Source organism: Scyliorhinus canicula, chromosome 8 (assembly GCF_902713615.1).
Source record: "Scyliorhinus canicula chromosome 8, sScyCan1.1, whole genome shotgun sequence".
NCBI lineage: Eukaryota > Metazoa > Chordata > Chondrichthyes > Carcharhiniformes > Scyliorhinidae > Scyliorhinus > Scyliorhinus canicula.
In genome coordinates, this window is record NC_052153.1 from 53,162,321 (window position 1) to 53,180,598 (window position 18,278).

The 18,278-nt window shown below is 46.8% G+C and overlaps 2 protein-coding genes across 4 annotated transcripts in view; one reads left to right on the top strand and one right to left on the bottom strand.

Moving 5' to 3' along the window:
- Positions 1 to 10,446, bottom strand: part of LOC119970257 (nuclear cap-binding protein subunit 1) — a 106,801-nt gene extending 96,355 nt beyond the window's left edge. Inside the window, exon 1 of one of the 2 annotated variants that reach the window (XM_038804581.1) lies at positions 10,253 to 10,445. In XM_038804581.1, the coding sequence (XP_038660509.1) occupies positions 10,253 to 10,286 (34 nt within the window). In that variant the 5' untranslated portion in view covers positions 10,287 to 10,445. Of the gene's footprint in view, positions 1 to 10,252 lie in introns of both variants that reach the window. The other variant, XM_038804582.1, reaches the window with a different exon arrangement.
- Positions 10,447 to 10,459: 13 nt separating this feature from the next.
- LOC119970258 (thiosulfate sulfurtransferase/rhodanese-like domain-containing protein 2) overlaps positions 10,460 to 18,278 on the top strand; it is a 59,126-nt gene continuing 51,307 nt past the window's right edge. The window contains exon 1 of one of the 2 annotated variants that reach the window (XM_038804584.1): positions 10,460 to 10,689. In XM_038804584.1, coding sequence (XP_038660512.1) covers positions 10,561 to 10,689 — 129 coding nt within the window. In that variant the 5' untranslated portion in view covers positions 10,460 to 10,560. Of the gene's footprint in view, positions 10,690 to 10,779; positions 10,931 to 18,278 lie in introns of those variants that run through there. The other variant, XM_038804585.1, reaches the window with a different exon arrangement.

Sequence of the window (18,278 nt, forward strand, 5' to 3'; positions counted from 1 at the left end):
ACTTTTGTTGGACATTTTGAATTGTTTACATTCTTCCCACTGTGTTTACAGCTATACCTTTCAGTCTATTTATCCAATTTACCTCAGCGAGTTCTCCCCTCATACTTTTGTAATTGGCTTTAAGTTTAAAATACTTGTTTGTGATTGTAGTACGTCACTTTCAAATTTAACCTGGAATTCAATGATATTATGATCACTATTTCCCAGTGGATCTTTTACTACAGCATTACTAATTAACCCTACTTCATTGCACAATACTAGATCTAAGATAGCCTCATCCCTTGTTGACTCCAAAATATATTGGTCCAAAAACCGTTACAAAAACATTTCATAACCTCATTTTCTAGACCACCATTCAGGAAAGGTTAGTTGACAATACCAATTTACAGGCCAGCTAGCCTGACATCAGTGTCAGGAAAATGCTAAAATACATTAAGGAAGTGGTAACAGGACACTTAGTAAAATCATAATATGATTAGGCAAAATTATATTTGAAAATGTTTAAAGATGTAATTTGCAGGACAGGTTTTTTATTACTTATTCTTTCATTAGCTGCGTGCATCACTGATAAGGCCAGCATTTGTTTCCCATCCCGAATTTCCCTTGAACTGAGGCCAGTTTGGTACATCATTTCAGAGGACAGTCAAGAGTCAACACATTTCTCTGGATCTGGAGTGACATGTAGGTCAAACCAAGTTAGGATGGTAGATTTCTTCCCTAAAGGACATTGTAAACTACATCAGTTCTGGGTTTATCAATAAATTTAGTTTCATGACTTATGAAATAGAAATGTATGAAATAGAAGTACGCCATTCAATAAGATCATGCCTGATCTGTTTGTGCTGAGTTCCACATTCCTATCTACCCCCGATAATCTCTTGCCCAACAAGAACCATTTGCTTGCCTAACAAGAACTGATCTACCTCTGCCGTAAAAATATTCAGTGATCCCACCTCCACTACTTTCTGAGGTAGAGTTCCAAAGTCACACAATGCTCTTTTCCTCCTCATCCTTCTCCCACAGTAGCGACCTCTCATTTAAAAAACAGTGCCCAGCCAGTTCTGGATTCACCCACAAGAGGAACCATCCGGTCAATATCCACTTTTGTCAATACGGTTTAGGATCATAAATACATGAATCAAATCATCCCTCACTCTTCTAAATTATGGCGGATACAAGCCCAGCCGTTCCAATCTATCTTCATAAGGCAACTGCTCTTCCAGGTGTCTAACTAGTAAACCTCCTCTGAACTACCTCCTAAGCATTTACATTCTTCCTTAAATAAGGAGACCAAAACTGCACACAGTATTTGAGATGCGGTCTCAATAATTCCCTGTATAACTGAAGCATAACATCCTTGCTTTTCTGTTCCCACTCCCCTTTTTAATAAAGGATAGCATTGCATTAGCCTTCTTGATCTCATGTGTGACTCATGCAAGAAAACATAGAGATCTTTTTTCACCTCAGTATTCTGCAGTCATTCTCCATCTAAAGGAATACTCTGCCTTTTTTTATTCTTCCTGCCAAAGTGAACAACTTTACATTTTCCCACATTAAACTTTATCTGGCAGATTTTTTGCCCATTCACTCAACCAATCGATAAGAACAAATATCGCACTGAGATAGAGGGTCAGCCATGATCCTTCAGAATGACAGAGCAGGCTCCAAGGGCCAAATGGCCTCCTCCTGCTCCTAGTTTCAATGTTTCACCTGCAAGCTCTGCATGTCTTCTTCACAACGTACTTTCCTACTTATCATTAAGTCACCTGTAAATTTAGCTACCATGCCTTCACTCCCCTCATCGAAGTCATTGATGCAAATTATAAAAGGTTGAGTCCCCAGCAGACCCTGGGGGACTCTACTCATCACATCCTGCCAGTCCATTTATGCATACTCTGTTTTCTGCCAGCCAGCCAATCTTCAATCCGGGCTAATATGGTACTTCCTACAAGAGTTTTTTTGTTTGCAATAACCTTTGACATGGCACCCTATCAAATGCTTTCTGAAAATTCAAATAGAGAAAGTCTAGAGGCTCGCCTCCATCTACAGCATATTTTATTCCTTCAAAGAGCTCTAGTAAATTGGTTAAACATGATCTCTCTTTCATAAAACCATGCTGACTCTTCCCAATTACCTTAAGATTGTCTTCATGCCCAGCTATTGTACCTTTAGTAATCAATTCTAACACCTTCCCAATGACAGGCATCAAGCTAACTAACCAATGGTTTTGTTTTTTCTTCCTCCCTCACTACTTGAATTTTCTTCCTCCCTCCCTACTTGAATAGAAGGGTTGTATTTGCTACTTTCTAGTTCTTTCATCAGACACCTCTTTTAAGACTCTAGGATGAGGCCCATCAGGACCCGGACACTTGTCAGCCTATAGTTGTTTGTTCAGTATTGCTTCCCGAGTGATTCTAATTTCACCGAATTCCTCCCTTCCCCGCCACCTCCAATTTACAGCTATTACTGGAATATTTCTTGCATCTTCTATGGTGAAAATGGGAACAATATACTTGTTAATTTCATCCACCATTTCCTCAATTTCTATTATTAACTGCCCATTCTCACTCTCTCGAGGACCAACACTCACTTTATTTACTCTTTTCCTGTTTAAATACCTGTAGAAACTCTTGCTATCTTTTTATAGAACAGTACAGCACAGAACAGGCCCTTGGGCCCTCAATGTTGTGCCGAGCAATGATCACCCTACTTAAACCCACGTAACCCGTATACCCGTAACCTTACACTACGGGCAATTTAGCATGGCCAATCCACCTAACCCGCACATCTTTAGACTGTGGGAGGAAACCGGAGCACCCGGAGGAAACCCACGCACATACGGGGAGGACGTGCAGACTCTGTTCTCTGTTTTATATCTGTCTATATCTGTTTTATATACCTAGCTATTTATTTATTTTGATTAACCTTATCTACTTTATATTCTGACCAAACATCCTATCTGCCACTCACCTTTACGCAGTTATATGTTTCTTTCTTAAGTTTGATACTTTCCCTGACTTCTTTAGTTAACCAGAGAAAGTGGATCCTTCCTTCAGAATTTTTCTTTACAGCAGGACTACATTTATTCTGAGTATTCTGAAATGTCCCCTTCACTAAATGCCACTGCTTCACTATTGATCTATCCTCTAGCCTAGTATCCCAGTTCACTTCACTTAGCTCAGCTTTTGTGCCCACATAGTTGTCCTTATTTAAGTTTAAAATACTAATCTTAGACCCACTCTTCGCCCTGTCAAACTGGATGTAAAATATAATCATATTGTGGTCACCACGACCTAGGGGTGCCTTTACTCTGAGGTCATTAATTAATCCTGTCACATTAACCACACTAAGTACAATATAACCTGCTCTCTGGTTAGTTCCAGAATGTGCTGTTCCAATAATTAATCCTGTCACATTAACAACACTAAGTACAATATAACTTACTCTCTGGTTAGTTCCAGAATGTGCTGTTCCAAGAAACTATCTCAAAAGCATTCATCCAGGTCGCTACTGCCAATCTGATTTTTCCAGTTTGTGTGTGGAATAAAGTCACCCATGATTATTACCGTTCCTTTGTTACAAGCTCCCAATACTTCTTCTTGTGTATGCTTTCCAACATTGTTACTGTAGGGATCCTGCAGACCAGTCCCACGACAGATTAATTTCCCGTACGATACCAAACTGATTCCACATCCTGATCTCATGAACAAAGGTTATCTCTAACTGTTGCACCCATGCCACCCTCAATAAACAGTGCTCCCGGTCCATCTTTTAAAAAATTCATTTTAAGGGATGTGGGCATCGCTGGTTAAGCCAGCATTTATCGCCCATCCCTAGTTGCCTTTCAGAAGGTGGTGGCAAGTTGCCTTTTCAAACAGCTGCCATCCTCGAGGTGCAGGTACACCCAATGTGCTGTTAAGGAGTTCCAGGATGTTTCTCCAGCGACAGTAAAGGAACGGCAATATATTTCCAAGTCAGGGTGGTGAGTAATTTGGAGGGGAACCTCCAGGTGGTAAGGTTCCCAGGTATCTGCTGCTCTTGTCCTTCTAGATAGTAGTGGTCGTGGGTTTAGAAGGTGCTGTCTAAGGAATCTTGGTAAGTTACTGCAGTGTATCTTGTAGGTGGCTGCCACTGTTCATTGGTGGTGGAGGGTTTGAACGTTTGTGAAAGGGGGCTGTTCTGTCTTGGATGGTGTTGAGCTTCTTGAGTGTTGTTGGAGCTGCACTCATCCAGGCAAGTGGAGAGTATTCCATTACATTCCTGACTTGTGCCTTGTAGATGGTAGACAGGCTTTGGTGGGGAACTTGCCACTTGTCAGCCCAAGCCTAGATATTAGAACATAGAACAGTAGCACAGTAGAGGCCCTTCGGCTAACGATGTTGTGCCGACCATTTATCCTAATCTAAGGTCAATCTAACCTACAACCCTTCAATTTACTGCTGTCCACGTGCCTATCCAAGGGTCGCTTAAATGTCCCTAATGACTCAGACTCCACTACCTCTACTGGCAGTGCGTTCCACGCATTGTCCAGGTCTTGCTGCATTTGGGCATCCCGACTTCTGACCTTACGATGGAAGGGAGCTCATTGATGAAGCAGCTGAAGATGGAGGGGCCTAGGACACTACCCTGAGGAACTCCCGCAGTGATGTCCTGGAGCTGAGATGATTGACCTCCAACCACCACAACCATCTTCCTTTGTGCCAGGTATGACTCCAACCAGCACAGTTTCCCCCGATTCCCACCGACTCCAGTTTAGCTAGGACTCCTTGATGCCAAGGGCAATCACTCGCACCTCACCTTTAGATAGCTCCCTATTCTTCTTGAATGCCGTACGCTCCTCAATATGCAGGACCTAATCCTTGTCCTCCTGCAGCCAGATCTCCGCAATAGCTATCAGATCAGATTTATTTACTTCAATATGCTCTATCAATGTATTAATTTTGTTATGAATACCACATGCATTTAGATATAGAGACTTTATTTTAATCTTTTTACTATCTTTGTAGCATCTAGTTTGGATTATTTGTGCAATCTTAAGTTTTTCTCTCTCAGTCCCTTCCTGTCATTCTTCAACATCATTTCCCACTTGACTATTTTCCTCTCTTCCTTCATCTCTATGCTTGAATATACCAGATCTTTCCACATTTGATCCCTTGCCTCTACTATTTAGTTTGAAACCCGCTCCACTTCTCTAGTTCACAAGAATACTGGTCCCAACATGGCTCAGGTATAGACCGTCCCAATGATACAGCCCTCACTTTCCCCAGTACTGGTGCCAGTGCCTCACAAACCGCTTCTCCCACATCAGTCTGTGAGCAACGTATTCGCCTCTCTAATTTCATGTACCCTATGCCAATTTGGACACGGTTCAGGTAATAATCTAGAGATGATAACTTTTGAGGGTCTGCTTTTCAATTTAGTGTTTTGTCTTCATACTCTCTATGTAGAACCTCTTGCCTAGTTCTTTACCAACATGAACCGCAACAACTGGATCCTTCCCTTCCCACTGCAGGTTCCTCTCCAGCCCTGAGCAGATGTCCCAAACCTGGGGACCAGGTTGGTAACATAGCCGTCTGGACTAGTGCTCTTTGCTGCAGAACAGTGTTGATCCCCTTCACTACCATTACATTCCTTTGTGCTCCCCCCACTTGAATGGCTTCCAGTACCACAGTCAAGGTCATTTTGCTCAACCAAACAAGCTGAGAGAACCTCAAACCCATTGGACAATTGCTGAGACTCACACGCTTGCCCTCTGGGTCCCCTTACCTGCCTCATTCATATTTACACCCTCCAGTCCCAGTCAGGATGCCTCATGTGGGGCCATATAACTCTATTTTATAGAGGTATACAGCACAGAAAAGGGCCTTCGGCCCATCGTGTCTGCGCTGATCAAAAACAACCATCTAAGTATTCAAATCCCATTTTCCAGCACTTGGCCTGTAGCCTTGGTATCTCAAGTGCACATGTAAATACTACTTAAACGTCATGAGGGTCTCTGCCTCCACCATCCTTTAAGGTAGCAATTTCAAGACTCCCCCCACCCTCTGGGTGACCTCTGAACCTCTTGACCGTTACCGTAAATCTAAAATCTCATCGCCTGGATGGCAGCACGCTGATTAGCACTACTTCCTCACAGCGCCGAGGACCCAGGTTCGATCCCGGCCAAGGATCACTGTCCGTGTGGAGGTTGCACATTCTCCCTGTGTCTGCATGGATCTCACCCCCACAATCCAAAGATGTGCAGGTGGATTAGCCATGCCCCTTAATTGGAAACATTTAAAAAAAACAAATGCCCCTTGGTCATCGATTCCTCCACCAAGGGGAAAGTTTCTTCCTGTCTACTCTTAGCTATGCCCTCATAATTTTATGCATTTCAATCATGTCCCACCTTGTCTCCTCTGCTCCAAGGAAAACAACCCCAGTCTAGCTAATTTCTCTTCATAACTAAAACTCCCCAGCCCAGGCAACATTCTGGTAAATCTCCTCTGCACCCTTTCCAATACTCTCCTATAATGTGGATTACAGAACTGCACACAATACTCTAGTTAAAGACTGATCAACATCTTATACAGTTTTTATACAGTTCCAGCAAAACCTCCCTGTTTTTAAACTCTGCCTCAGCTAATAAAGGCCTTCTATATAACTTCTTAACCACTTTATAACCTGTCCTGCTACGTTAAGCGACCGGTGTACATGCGCACCAAGGTCCCTCTGATCTTCGCTGCTTCCCAGGGTTCTGACATTCATCGTGTATTCCCTTGCCTTGTTTATCCTGCCCAGGTGAATTACCTCACGCTTGCCTGGATTGATTTTCATCCACTGATCAGCCCATCTGACCGGCCTGTCTGTATCCTCATGTAATTCAAGGCTACCCTCTTCACGATTTACCACCCCACCAATTTTTGTATTATCCGCAAACTTACTGATCAACCCTCCTATATTCAAGTCTAAATTATTTATATAAATCACAAACAGCAAGTGTCGCAACAATGATTCCTGGGGAACCCCACAGGACACAGGCGATCAGTCAGAAAAATACCTTCTACCACCATCTTCTGCTTCCTGCCACTCAGCCAATTCTGGATCCAATTTGCCAAATTTCCTTGGATTTCATGGGTTCTTACCTTCACTCAGTCTCCCATGTGAGACCTTATCAAAAGCCTTGCTGAAGTCCATGTAGACTTCGTAAAATGCACTGCCCTGATCTACACACGTGATCACCTCTTTGAAAAGGTTGGTCATACATGACCTCGCCTTAACAAAACCAAGTTGACTATTCTTGATTAATCCCTGCCTCCAAATGCAAATCATTTCTGTCTCAGGATTGCTTCCAGTAGTTTTCCCCCCACTGAGGTTAGACTGACTGGTCTGTTTCCTGGTTTATCCCTTCTTCTCCTCTTGAATAATGGTACTACATTGACTATCCTCCAGTCCTGCTGTGGCCAGAGAGGAATTGAAAATTATTGCCAGCGCCCCTGCTATTTCCTCTCTTGCAACACTCAACAGTCTGATATACATTTCATCTCGCCCTGGATATTTGTCTACTTTTAAGCCTGCCTGGCAACTCAGACACCCCTCTCTGTCAAAGTTAATTTCATTACAGTCACAGACGCACGACAGTACAGAGGCCATTCAGCCCATCAATTCTGCACTGACCCTTGGAAAGAGCACTTTACCTAGGTCCAAGCCCCCATTCCATCCCCCAAATCACACCTAACCTTTTTTTTGGAAACCAAGAGCAATTTGGCATGGCTAATCCACCTAGCCTGCACATCTTTGGATTGTGGGAGGAAACTTGAGCAACCGGACAAACCCACGTAGACACGGGGAGAAAGTGCAAACCACACACAGTCACCCGAGGCCGGAGTCCCCAGCACTGTGAGGCAGCAGTTCTAACCACTGTGCCATTCTTCTCCCCAATTTCTATACCCGCATTGTCCCTCTCACTAGTGAACACTGGCAAAAAGTATTAAATTAGAACCCTACCTACGTCCTCTGGCTCCACATGCAAATTACACGGTGGTCCTTAATGGGCCCTTCTCGTCCTAGTTATCCTTTTACCCTGACGTATTTGTAAAACAACTTCAAATTTTCCTTTATTTTACCTACCAGTAACCTTTAATGCCCCTTTTTGCTCTAATTTCCTTTTCAAGTTCCCTCTTGTACATTCCCTCTAGGGCTTCTGCTAGTTTGAGCCCTCAATATCTGCCATAAACCTCCCTTTTTCTCTTTATCCAATGCTGTATATCCCTCAATAACCAGGGTATCTGGGATTTGTTGGTCCCACTCTTGTTCTTTATTGGAACATGTTGGCCATGTACTCTCCCTATTTCCTTCTTGAATGCGTCCCACTGTTCTATCACAAGTTTACCTAACATGTTTCTGCTTCCAGTCCACTCTGACCATATCATATCTTATTAAATTCGGCCTTCTCTCAGTTTAGAACTTTGATTTCAAGCCCTTCTTTGACCTTTTCTACAATAATCTTGAATCTAACGGAGTTATGATCGCTGTCTGTAAAATGCTCCCCCCACTGACACTTCAACCACTTGTGCAAATCATTATCTAAAATTAAGTCCAGTACCGCCCACTCTCTTGTACTAGCTTAAAAAATTCACTTGGACGCACTTGAAGAATTCCACTCCCTCTAAACCTTACACTCTATGACTATCCTCTTGGGGAAGTTGAAATTCCCCACTATTACTTTTACACTTCTCTGAAATTTGCCAACATATCTGCTCTTCTATTTCTCTCAGACTGTTCGGGGCCTATAGCACACTCCCAGCAATGTGACTGCTCCTTTTTGATTTTTAGGTTGTACTCATATGACTTAATTTGAAGAGCCTTCGAAGATGTCGCTCCCCCCTCCTTACTGTTGTAATTGATTCTTTGTTCAAAATTTTGACCCCCCCCTCCCCTCGCCTCTTTTACTCCCTTCCCCGTCTCACCTGAAGATTGTATATCCTGGAATATTGAGCTGCCAATCCTACCTCTCTCAACCAGGCCTCATTGACAGCAATGACATCATACCCCCATGTTTTAATTTGTGCCCTCAACTCATCTGCCTTGCTTGTCAGATTCCTTGCATTAAAATAAATACCATCCAATCTTGCCAAATCCCTTGTGACTTAACTGGACAATAACTTCTATGCCTTCATGACTCACTTCCTACCTCTTCTCATTTTGGCTGTACATCTCCCTCTGCTGATCCCAAACCCCTGCCAGGTTAGATTAAACCCCTCCAACAGCACTAGCAAACCACCCTGCAAGGATGTTAGTCCCATTTTGGTTCAGGCGCAACCAATCCGCCATCCCCCAACACGGTCCCAATGTCCCAGAAAACGAAAGCCCTCCCTCCTGCACCAGTTCTCCGACCACGCATTCATCTGGACTAACCTCCTATTTCTATACTGGCCAGGACTTATGAACAAGATGTGTTTTAATGTCAGCCAGGAGTTACACAGTCACCATTACTTTTTTCCAGATTTATTTCACAGAATTTGAATACCCCTTATAGTGACATCTGAACGCATGGTCCCAAATCATTTGTTCAGGCCTCCGGATGACCAGTTCAGAATCATAACCACGATGCTACCGTACCTGATTAGTTTGGATTATTGCAGAGCCAGAACATGATAGTGGGATCAGTTTGAGATCGATACCGGCCAAAAGGAAAAAACGGGACAGTGGGAACAGTTGGGGATTGATGCTGCCTATATAGGGAGAGGGATCAATTTGGGACTGATATCGAGTCCTTGGAAGAGCACAGGGCTTGGGGATGTTTGGGATTGATACTGGGTTTAAGGGAGTGTGACAATGGGAATCAGTTTAGGATTGATACCGGGCTATAGGGACAGAGATGGGCAGTGGGATTATTTTGGGGTTGATGCGGGACAGAGGGAGTGAGGTCAGTTTGGGATTCATACGGGGACGTAGGAATGGAGAAGGGCAGTTTGGGATTCATGCAGAATGTTAAGAGCTACGGGAAAAGCAGGAGTAACTGAATGAAGGGGATTTGGTTTTGCAGAGCGGGAGTGAAGACATTTACACCAGTGGCTGAAACAGCTGGTTCCCGGTTCCCGCCGAAGTGGGTTGGAGGCAATGAAATCTACCGGCGCTGCCGTGGCCTTTCAGGGTTAAGGACGGCTGTCACGGAATTGTGTGCAGGTAACGGGCCAACCGAGCGGCTCTCAGTGGTTAATGTGGCCGCCGGTGGAGCGCATGCATCGTGCATTGCCGCCGTTTCGCCTACCGTCATTATCGTCGCTGTGTCGTCTCCTCGACATGTCTGGGTGCTGTCAGAATCAGAAGCGGGGTGCTGGCCGGATGATACCGCCGGCTAACTATCCACTCGCGGACCTTAACCACTCTCGAGACACTCACACGAACTCGCCCCCCTCCCCTAGATAATGGCGGACACTCCGCACAAGCGCTTCCGAGGTGAAAGTCGCATGTTCCCCAACTGCTTCCGGTTGTGAGTGGCGGCAGGCCGCTTTTACTTGGCGCCGGTTTCACCCTCACTCAGGATCGCGCCGCTGCCCGTGCTGGAGCCCCGCTGCCATGGAGATGCCGTTCCATCCCAGCATGCCTGAGCCGGACGTTGAGAACTGTGAGAAATGGCGCGAGCTCAACGGCCGGCCGGCGCGCGCTAATCCGAGCCGCAAGCGCAGAGGGCCGGCCAGGAAAAGGGTGAGAGACCGGGGCGGGCGGCGGCTGGGAGACTATTTAATTATCCCCTGTTTGCCATTTCATAGAATTTCCACTGGGCGTGTGTTTTCCTCTTACCTCGGCCCTGTTCATTATTTTTAAATTGTGTTTATTTGTCATTTATTTCTGGTTCCGACGAAGAGTCTTTTCCGGCTGCTGAATATTTTTCTGCCTTTTCAGATTGTCTACTCCTGCGGTTGCTAAATTTGGTGCTGTACAGAAGGTAGATAATATTGTGACGATGGGACTAAACTGTGCGGCTGTATTCGCACGATGTGGACTGTTTCGCAGATGCCTGTGAATCTGGCACTCCTGCCCAGTCTGGCATACAGGTGGCTCAAATAATAATAATACCCTTTGGGCTGCTGAATATAACCGCCAACACCTGATGTGGATGGAGGATGAGCTTTTCTTGCAGGTGGCTGGGTTTATGTGGGATGTCAGTGCTGGCTATGGTTTCGCAAACGGCTTCTGAGCCCTCAGCTTTGCAGGCTGTCCTTCAGTGGGAACAACATTGTTGTTGGACGATAGAGATGGCGGTGGACTGTCTGCTCGAGCAGCTGCCCTCACTTCCCATCTCTCAGCGTTTTTTGTCAGTGCTGCTTCTGTTTGGAAGATCTCAACACAATTTTTCATGATGGATCCCCATTGTGACCATGATTGGGATACCTGCTTCCCATGTGTTGATTTCACGGAGGCTTTGAAATGTCTCCTTTGGCTCCCTGGCATGACGCTGAGCAGAGCACCTGTTTGGGCAGTCTTGAGTCATACACTCTGACGAATGTCCCGACCACCTCAGTTGATGTGATGTTATGATGGCTTCTACACTTGGCATGTTTGTGTCTTGAAGGACACGTGTGTTTGCTCTTTTGTCATTGGTGATGACGTTCTAGAGCCTTGATTTTGTGTCTATAAAAATAAAAGCAAATTACAGTGGATGTTGAAATCTGAAACCAAAGAGAAAATGCTGGAAAATCTCAGCAGGTCTGGCAGCATCTGTGGGGAGAGAAAAGCTAACGTTTCGAGTCCAGATGACCCTTTGTCAATCATCTGGACTGGAAACGTTAGCTCTTTCCTCTCCCGACAAATGCTGCCAGGCCTGCTGAGATTTTCCAGCATTTTCTTTTTGGTTACTGTGTCTATAGGTTGTCCGAGCTTTAGTACTCGAGAAGCACATGGTCATCCGTTCATGTAGTTTCTGATTGATTGATTTATTTATGAAACTTCTTGAGCTCAGTGTTGTTCTGCAGGCTGAAATCCTCTTGTGCTGATCAGCCCAGGAAAAAAACATTTTGTACCAGTATTATTGCCCCGTTTTCTCCTTCTGGGAATTCATTAGGGGGATCTCCTGCATTAATAACAGTTCAATAACGGATAACAGTGGTCTGTGCAGCATGTGTTGACTGTAAGGAAGCGTGTGCAATAAGTCCTGCTTCGATCTTGTCTGTCACCAGGATGCCTTGAACTTTTTTGTGTGAAAAAGTTTGTTTATGACCACAAGATTGTCTCCAGCACACAGGATAAAGAGGCATACACCATTCAAATTGGTCTTTCCAACCATGCTTTCCAGTGGTGTTTGGCCAAAGGGCATGGTTGTCCTTCATCTTGGCATTGATCTTTGACTGTGATAGTGCAGCTGCCAGAATTGCATCTTAAGTTGGAATTAAAAAATTATTTTACCATCCTTGGGGTCTGAGGTAGTTGCATTAGCACTAATGAGGGTAACTTAAGATAGGATCAATGAGGACTTACGAGACCCTAACAGGAAGTATTTTTAAAATATTTTTATTCTCCTTTTCACATTTTCTCCCAAATTTACACCCAACAATAATCAGTAATGAATGCAATGTCAATCCCCATATCAACAACAACGATCCCATCCTCTCACCAAACCCCCAAACAGCAGCCCGCATGTTAACATAAACAAATAACAAAAGGGAATCAGGAATCACCTATAGTCACCATTAACACATACAGCCACACCCCCCCCCCCCCCATGTTCGATGTAATCCAATTCTCGAAAGTGCATAATGAATAACGCCCATGAATTGTAGAACCCCTCCATCCTTCTCCTCAGTTCAAATTTGACCTTCTCAAGAGTCAAGAATTCCAGCAGGTCTCCATGCCTATTCTTCCAAAATAGCTCCGTAAACTGTCGATACTACCCCTCTTCTCCAGTCTCCCTGTCGTCAGCACCTCCTCCAGCAATGTGGAAGCCGGCTGTACTGGGAAGCTCTGTATCTCCTTTCTGGAAAAGTCTCGAACCTGCATGTATCTAAATATTTTCCCCTGTTCCAGCCCATTCTTCGCTAGCTGCCTGCCTTTAACAAACCCCGCCTGGTCTTTCCCTATCACCTCCGGTACACAGTCCACCATCCTTAAGGCCAAAATTTTGGCCAGCAATTTGGCATCGACATTCAGTGGGGAGATTGGCCTGCATGACCCACATTACTCTGGGTCCTTCTCACTTCAGGATCAGTGAGATCGAGGCCTGTGACATTGTTGGGGAAAGGACACCTCGCTCCCTTGCCTCATTAAATGCCCTCACCAGCAGTGGGCCCAGCATCCCAGAAAGCTTCTAGTAAAATTCCAAAGGATAGCCATCTGGTCCTGGGGCCTTGCCCAACTGCATGGCCTCAAATCCCTCTACTACTTCTACAATCCCGATCGGGGCTTCCAACCCTTCCACCACCTTTGGAAACTCCAACCCTTCCAAAAACTGCCTCATCCCCTCCACCCCAGGTGGGGGTTCCGACTCGTACAGCTGACTATAAAACTCCTTGAACACCCCATTCACTCCCGCTGGGTTCAAGACTGTGACTGTGCTAGCATCCTACTGGCCTCCTCCCCATACTCGTATATCACCCCCTTGCCTTCCTCAACTGCCCCACTGCCTTCCCTGTGGATAATAGACCAAACTCCACCTGCAGCTTCTGCCGCTCGTTCAACATTCCCGCCTCTGGGGCTTCAGAATACCTTCTGTCCACCTGGAGTATTTTCCTAACCAGCCTATCCATCTGTACCTGCTCCACCTTCTTCCTACAAGCGCATGTTGAAATTAACTCCCCCCTGACCACTGCCTTCAGCGCTTCCCATACCATTGCTGCTGAAACTTCCCCCGTATCATTTATCTCCAAAGAGTTCTGAATGGCCTCCCTCACCCGCCCGCACACCCCCTCATATGCTAACAGTCCTACATCCAATCTCCATTGCAGGCGCTGACCGCCCTCCTTACTCACCCATAAATCCACCCAGTGTGGGGCATGGTCCGACACAACTATCGTTGAATACTCGGTATCCACCACTCCTGCCCGTAAAGCCCTGTTCAAAATGAAAAAAATCATTTCGGGAGTTTTGTGTACGTTGGGGGGGGGGGGGGGGGGGGGGGGGGGGGGGGGGGGGGGAAACTCCATCGCTCATGGCCGTCCAAACCTCCACATGTCCACCCTCCCCCACCTACCTCCCAACTGTTCCATAAACCCCTTTTCGCTGCGGCTGGTACCCTCCATCCTGAACTCGACCGATCCAACCTCGGATCAATGACCGTATTGAAGTTTTCCCCACCCCCACTCCATGATCAACTTATGCGAGTCCAGGTCCGGAATCTTCCCCAACACCCACCTCAAACTCCATGCCGTCCCAATTTGGTGCATAAATATTCACGAGTACCACCGGCACCCCCCTCCAGCTTCCCACTCACCATGATAGACCTACCCCTGAGTGTGCCACTATATTCCCTACCTCAAATGACACCTGCTTATTAATCAAGATTGCAACCCCCCTAGTTTTGGAGCCGAGCCTCGAATGAAATACCTGTCCGACCCACCCCTTCCTCAGCCTATTCTTATCCACTACCCTCGGGTGTGTCTCTTGTAACATTACCACGTCCATCTTCAACCTCCTCAAATGCGCGAATATGCAAGCCCTCTTGACCAGCCCATTCAGCCCTCTTGCGTTCCATGTGATCAGCCTGGTTGCCCCCAGCCCCCTTACCGATCAACCATCACCCTTCTTAGGCCAGCCTCCAGCTCGTGTCCCGTGCCTCAGGCCCGCCCTCGGCCGCCACCGCCCTCGACCTCCAATTTGTCTCCCAACGCCAGTCCCTCCCCTGTCAGCACAACAATTCCCTCCCCCTCACCCCAACCACTAACAGAACAATCCCTACCCCTCATCAGATCCATCTCCACTGCCATCGCGGTTAGTTGGTCCTCTTGCTCAGCCACCTTCTCTTCTACCTTCTGGATCGCCAGTCCCAGGGCTTCCAATCTTTGCTCCACCGGATTAATCCCCGTCTTAATCGGGTCCAGGCGCTCCTGTCTTTGCTTGGCGAAGCTCTCCTGAAGGAATTCACCAGCTGCTCCTTTTAAAAAAAAATATATATATATATTTTTATTCTCCTTTTTCACATTGTCTCCCGAATTTACATCCACCAACAATAAACAATAATCAGCAACAAATATGTCAATCCCCATAACAAAAAGGAATCAATGATTACCCATAGCCACCCTTAATACACACAGCCCCACTCTCCCCCCCCTCCCACCCATCCCCCAACTAATGTTCGATGTTATCCAATTCTTGAAAGTGCATAATGAATAATGCCCATGACTTATAGAACCCCTCCGTCCTTCCCCTCAGTTCAAACTTAACCTTCTCAAGGGTCAAGTATTCCAAAAGGTCTCCCCACCACGCCAGGGCACAAGATGGAGAGGCTGCTCTCCATCCCAGCAGGATCTGCCTTCAGGCGATCAACGACGCGAAGGCTACGATATCTGCCTCCGCACCCGTTTCCAACCCTGGCTGATCCGACACGCCGAATATGGCCTCCCAGGGACCCGGGTCAGTTTCACGTGCACCATCTTGGAAATAACCCTAAAAACCTCCTTCCAGTACTCCTCTAGCTTTGGACACGACCAAAACATTTGAACGTGATTTAGCCCCCCCCCCCCCCCCCCCGCTCACACACATCTTCTACTCCTTCAAAGAATCAGCTCATCCTTGCCCTCGTGAGGTGTGCTCTGTATACCACCTTCAGCTGTATCAGCCCCAACATCGTACATGAGGTGGAGGCATTTACTCTCCTAGGCACCTCACACCAACCCCCTACTCTATATCCTCTCCCAACTCTTCCTCCCATTTTGCTTTGATCCCTTCCAGTGGTGCCTTATCCTCTTCCAAAATAGCTCCATACACCACTGACACTACCCCCTTCCCCAGTCCCCTTGTCATCAGCACCTCCTCCAGCAATGTGGAGGCTGGTTCCTCCGGGAAGCTCTGTATCTACTTCCTGGCAAAATCTCGAACCTGCATGTATCTAAATATTTCTCCCTGCTCCAGTCCATACTTCGCTTCCAGCTCCCTCAATCCTGCAAACCCTAAGAAACAAATTTTTTAGCGTCTTACCCCCTTATCTTCCCATTTCCAAAAACCTCCATCCCACCTCCCTGGCTCAAATCTATGGTTTCCCCTGAATCGGCATTTCCTTTCACCCTGCCCCCAACCCGAAGTGTTGGCGAAACTGCCTCCAGATTTTCAATGAAGCTATTATAACCGAGTATTTCCCCGGAGCTATCGGGAGCGGCGCTGTTGCTAGTGCTTTCAGTCCCGACCCCCTGCACAAATTCTCCTCCATTCTGAACCACTGGAAATCAACCCCTCTGACCCAGCCCCACCCCTTCTCCACATTCGCCGCCCAGTAGTAGTACATCAGGTTCGGGAGACCCAAACCCCCTGCCTGCCTTCCCCTCTATAGCAGCACCTTTCTCACTCTGGCCACCTTCCCTCCCCATATGAATGAGGTAACCCTTCCCTCAATCTCCCTGAAAAAAGCATTTGGCAGGAAGATCGGTAGGCATTGGAAAAATAAACAGAAATTGCGGCAACACATTCATTTTAACCGCCTGCACCCGACCCGCCAGTGACAGAGGGAGACCATCCCACCTTGCCAGATTGGCTTTCACTCTCCCCACCAAACTAGTGATATTGTACCTGCGAAGCCTCCCCCACTCCCGGGCAACCTGCACCCCCAAATACCTAAAGTGAGTCCCTGCCCTATGGAATGGCAGCCCCCCCACCCCTGCCCCCACCCCTGTCCGAGACACCACAAAATACTCACTCTTGTACAGGTTCAGCTTGTACCCCGAGAACGACCCAAATACTCGGAGTAGCTCCAATATTCCCCCTATCGACCCACTCGGTTCCGACACATGCAGCAGCATGTCGTCGGCATATAAGGACACCCAATGCTCTATCCCCCCCCCCCCCCCCATGCTCCTTTCCATGCACCCGAACTTCTTAATTCGATGGCCAACGGCTCAATCGCAAGTGCAAACAGCAGAGGGGACATAGGACATCCCTGCCTTGTCCCATGGTGGAGAGAAAAGTATCTTGAGCTGATGTTGTTTCTGCGGACACTCGCCTTCGGCTCCTTATATAATAGCTTTACCCATTTCATAAATCTTGGTCCAATCCCAAACCGCTGCAGAACCGCCATCAAGTACCCCCATTCTAACCGGTCAAACGCCTTCTCGGCATCCAATGCCACAACCACCTCTGTTTCCTTCCCTTCCACCGGTGCCATAACGACGTTCAAAACCCTCCGACTGTTCGAAAAAGCTGCCTCCCTCTCACGAACCCCGTCTGATCCTCGCCTATCACCTTCGGGAGGCACTCCTCCAGCCAACCCGCCAGTACCAACGTCAATAATTTTGCGTCCACATTCAGAAGTGATATGGGCCTATACGACCCACACTCCGTCTTTTTTAAGCAATAGTGAAATCGATGCCTGCTCCAAAGTTTGTGGCAACACCCCCCTTCCCTATCGCCTCTTCAAACATACCCACCATCAGGGGTGCCAGTTTATCCTTGAATTTTTTTATAATATTCCACCAGAAACCCATCCGGCCCTGCCACCTTCCCCGACTGCATCCTCCCAATTGCATCCTTTATCTCCTGCTCCACTATTGCTTCTTCTAATGTATCCCTGTCCCCCTCCCCTAGCTTCGGTACTCCAACCCATCTAGAAATTCCTGCATCTCACGGCCTCCCCCTGGGTGGCTCTGACCTGTACAACCTCTCATAAAACTCCTCAAAAACCTTGTTAATCTGCTCCGGGGCCACCACCAACTTTCCTGCCCTATCCCTCACCTGGAGAATTTCCCTTGCCGCTGCTTCCCTCCGGAGCTGACCTCCATGTTCATAAACTGCACCCCTTGCTCGTCTCAGTTGACACACCGCCTTCCTGGTGGACAGACGGTCGAAGCTCGCCTGTAGATGCTTCCTCTTTTCCAGCTTCGCTGGGTCCCCATCTTCTGCATAACTCCTATCTACCTCCAACATCTCATCTATTACCCTCTGCAGCTCTAACCTCTCCTCTTTGTCCACCCTGGCCTTAAACAAAATTACCTCACCCCTCACCACCGCCTTTAGAGCCTCGTAGACAACTGCCTTCGACACCTCACCCGTACAGTTGAAACCTACATATTCCTTAATTACCTTTTCAATTTTCTCACAGAACAATTGGTTCCCCAAAAGCCCCACATCCAGTTTCCACCCCGGCCTCTGCGCTACCC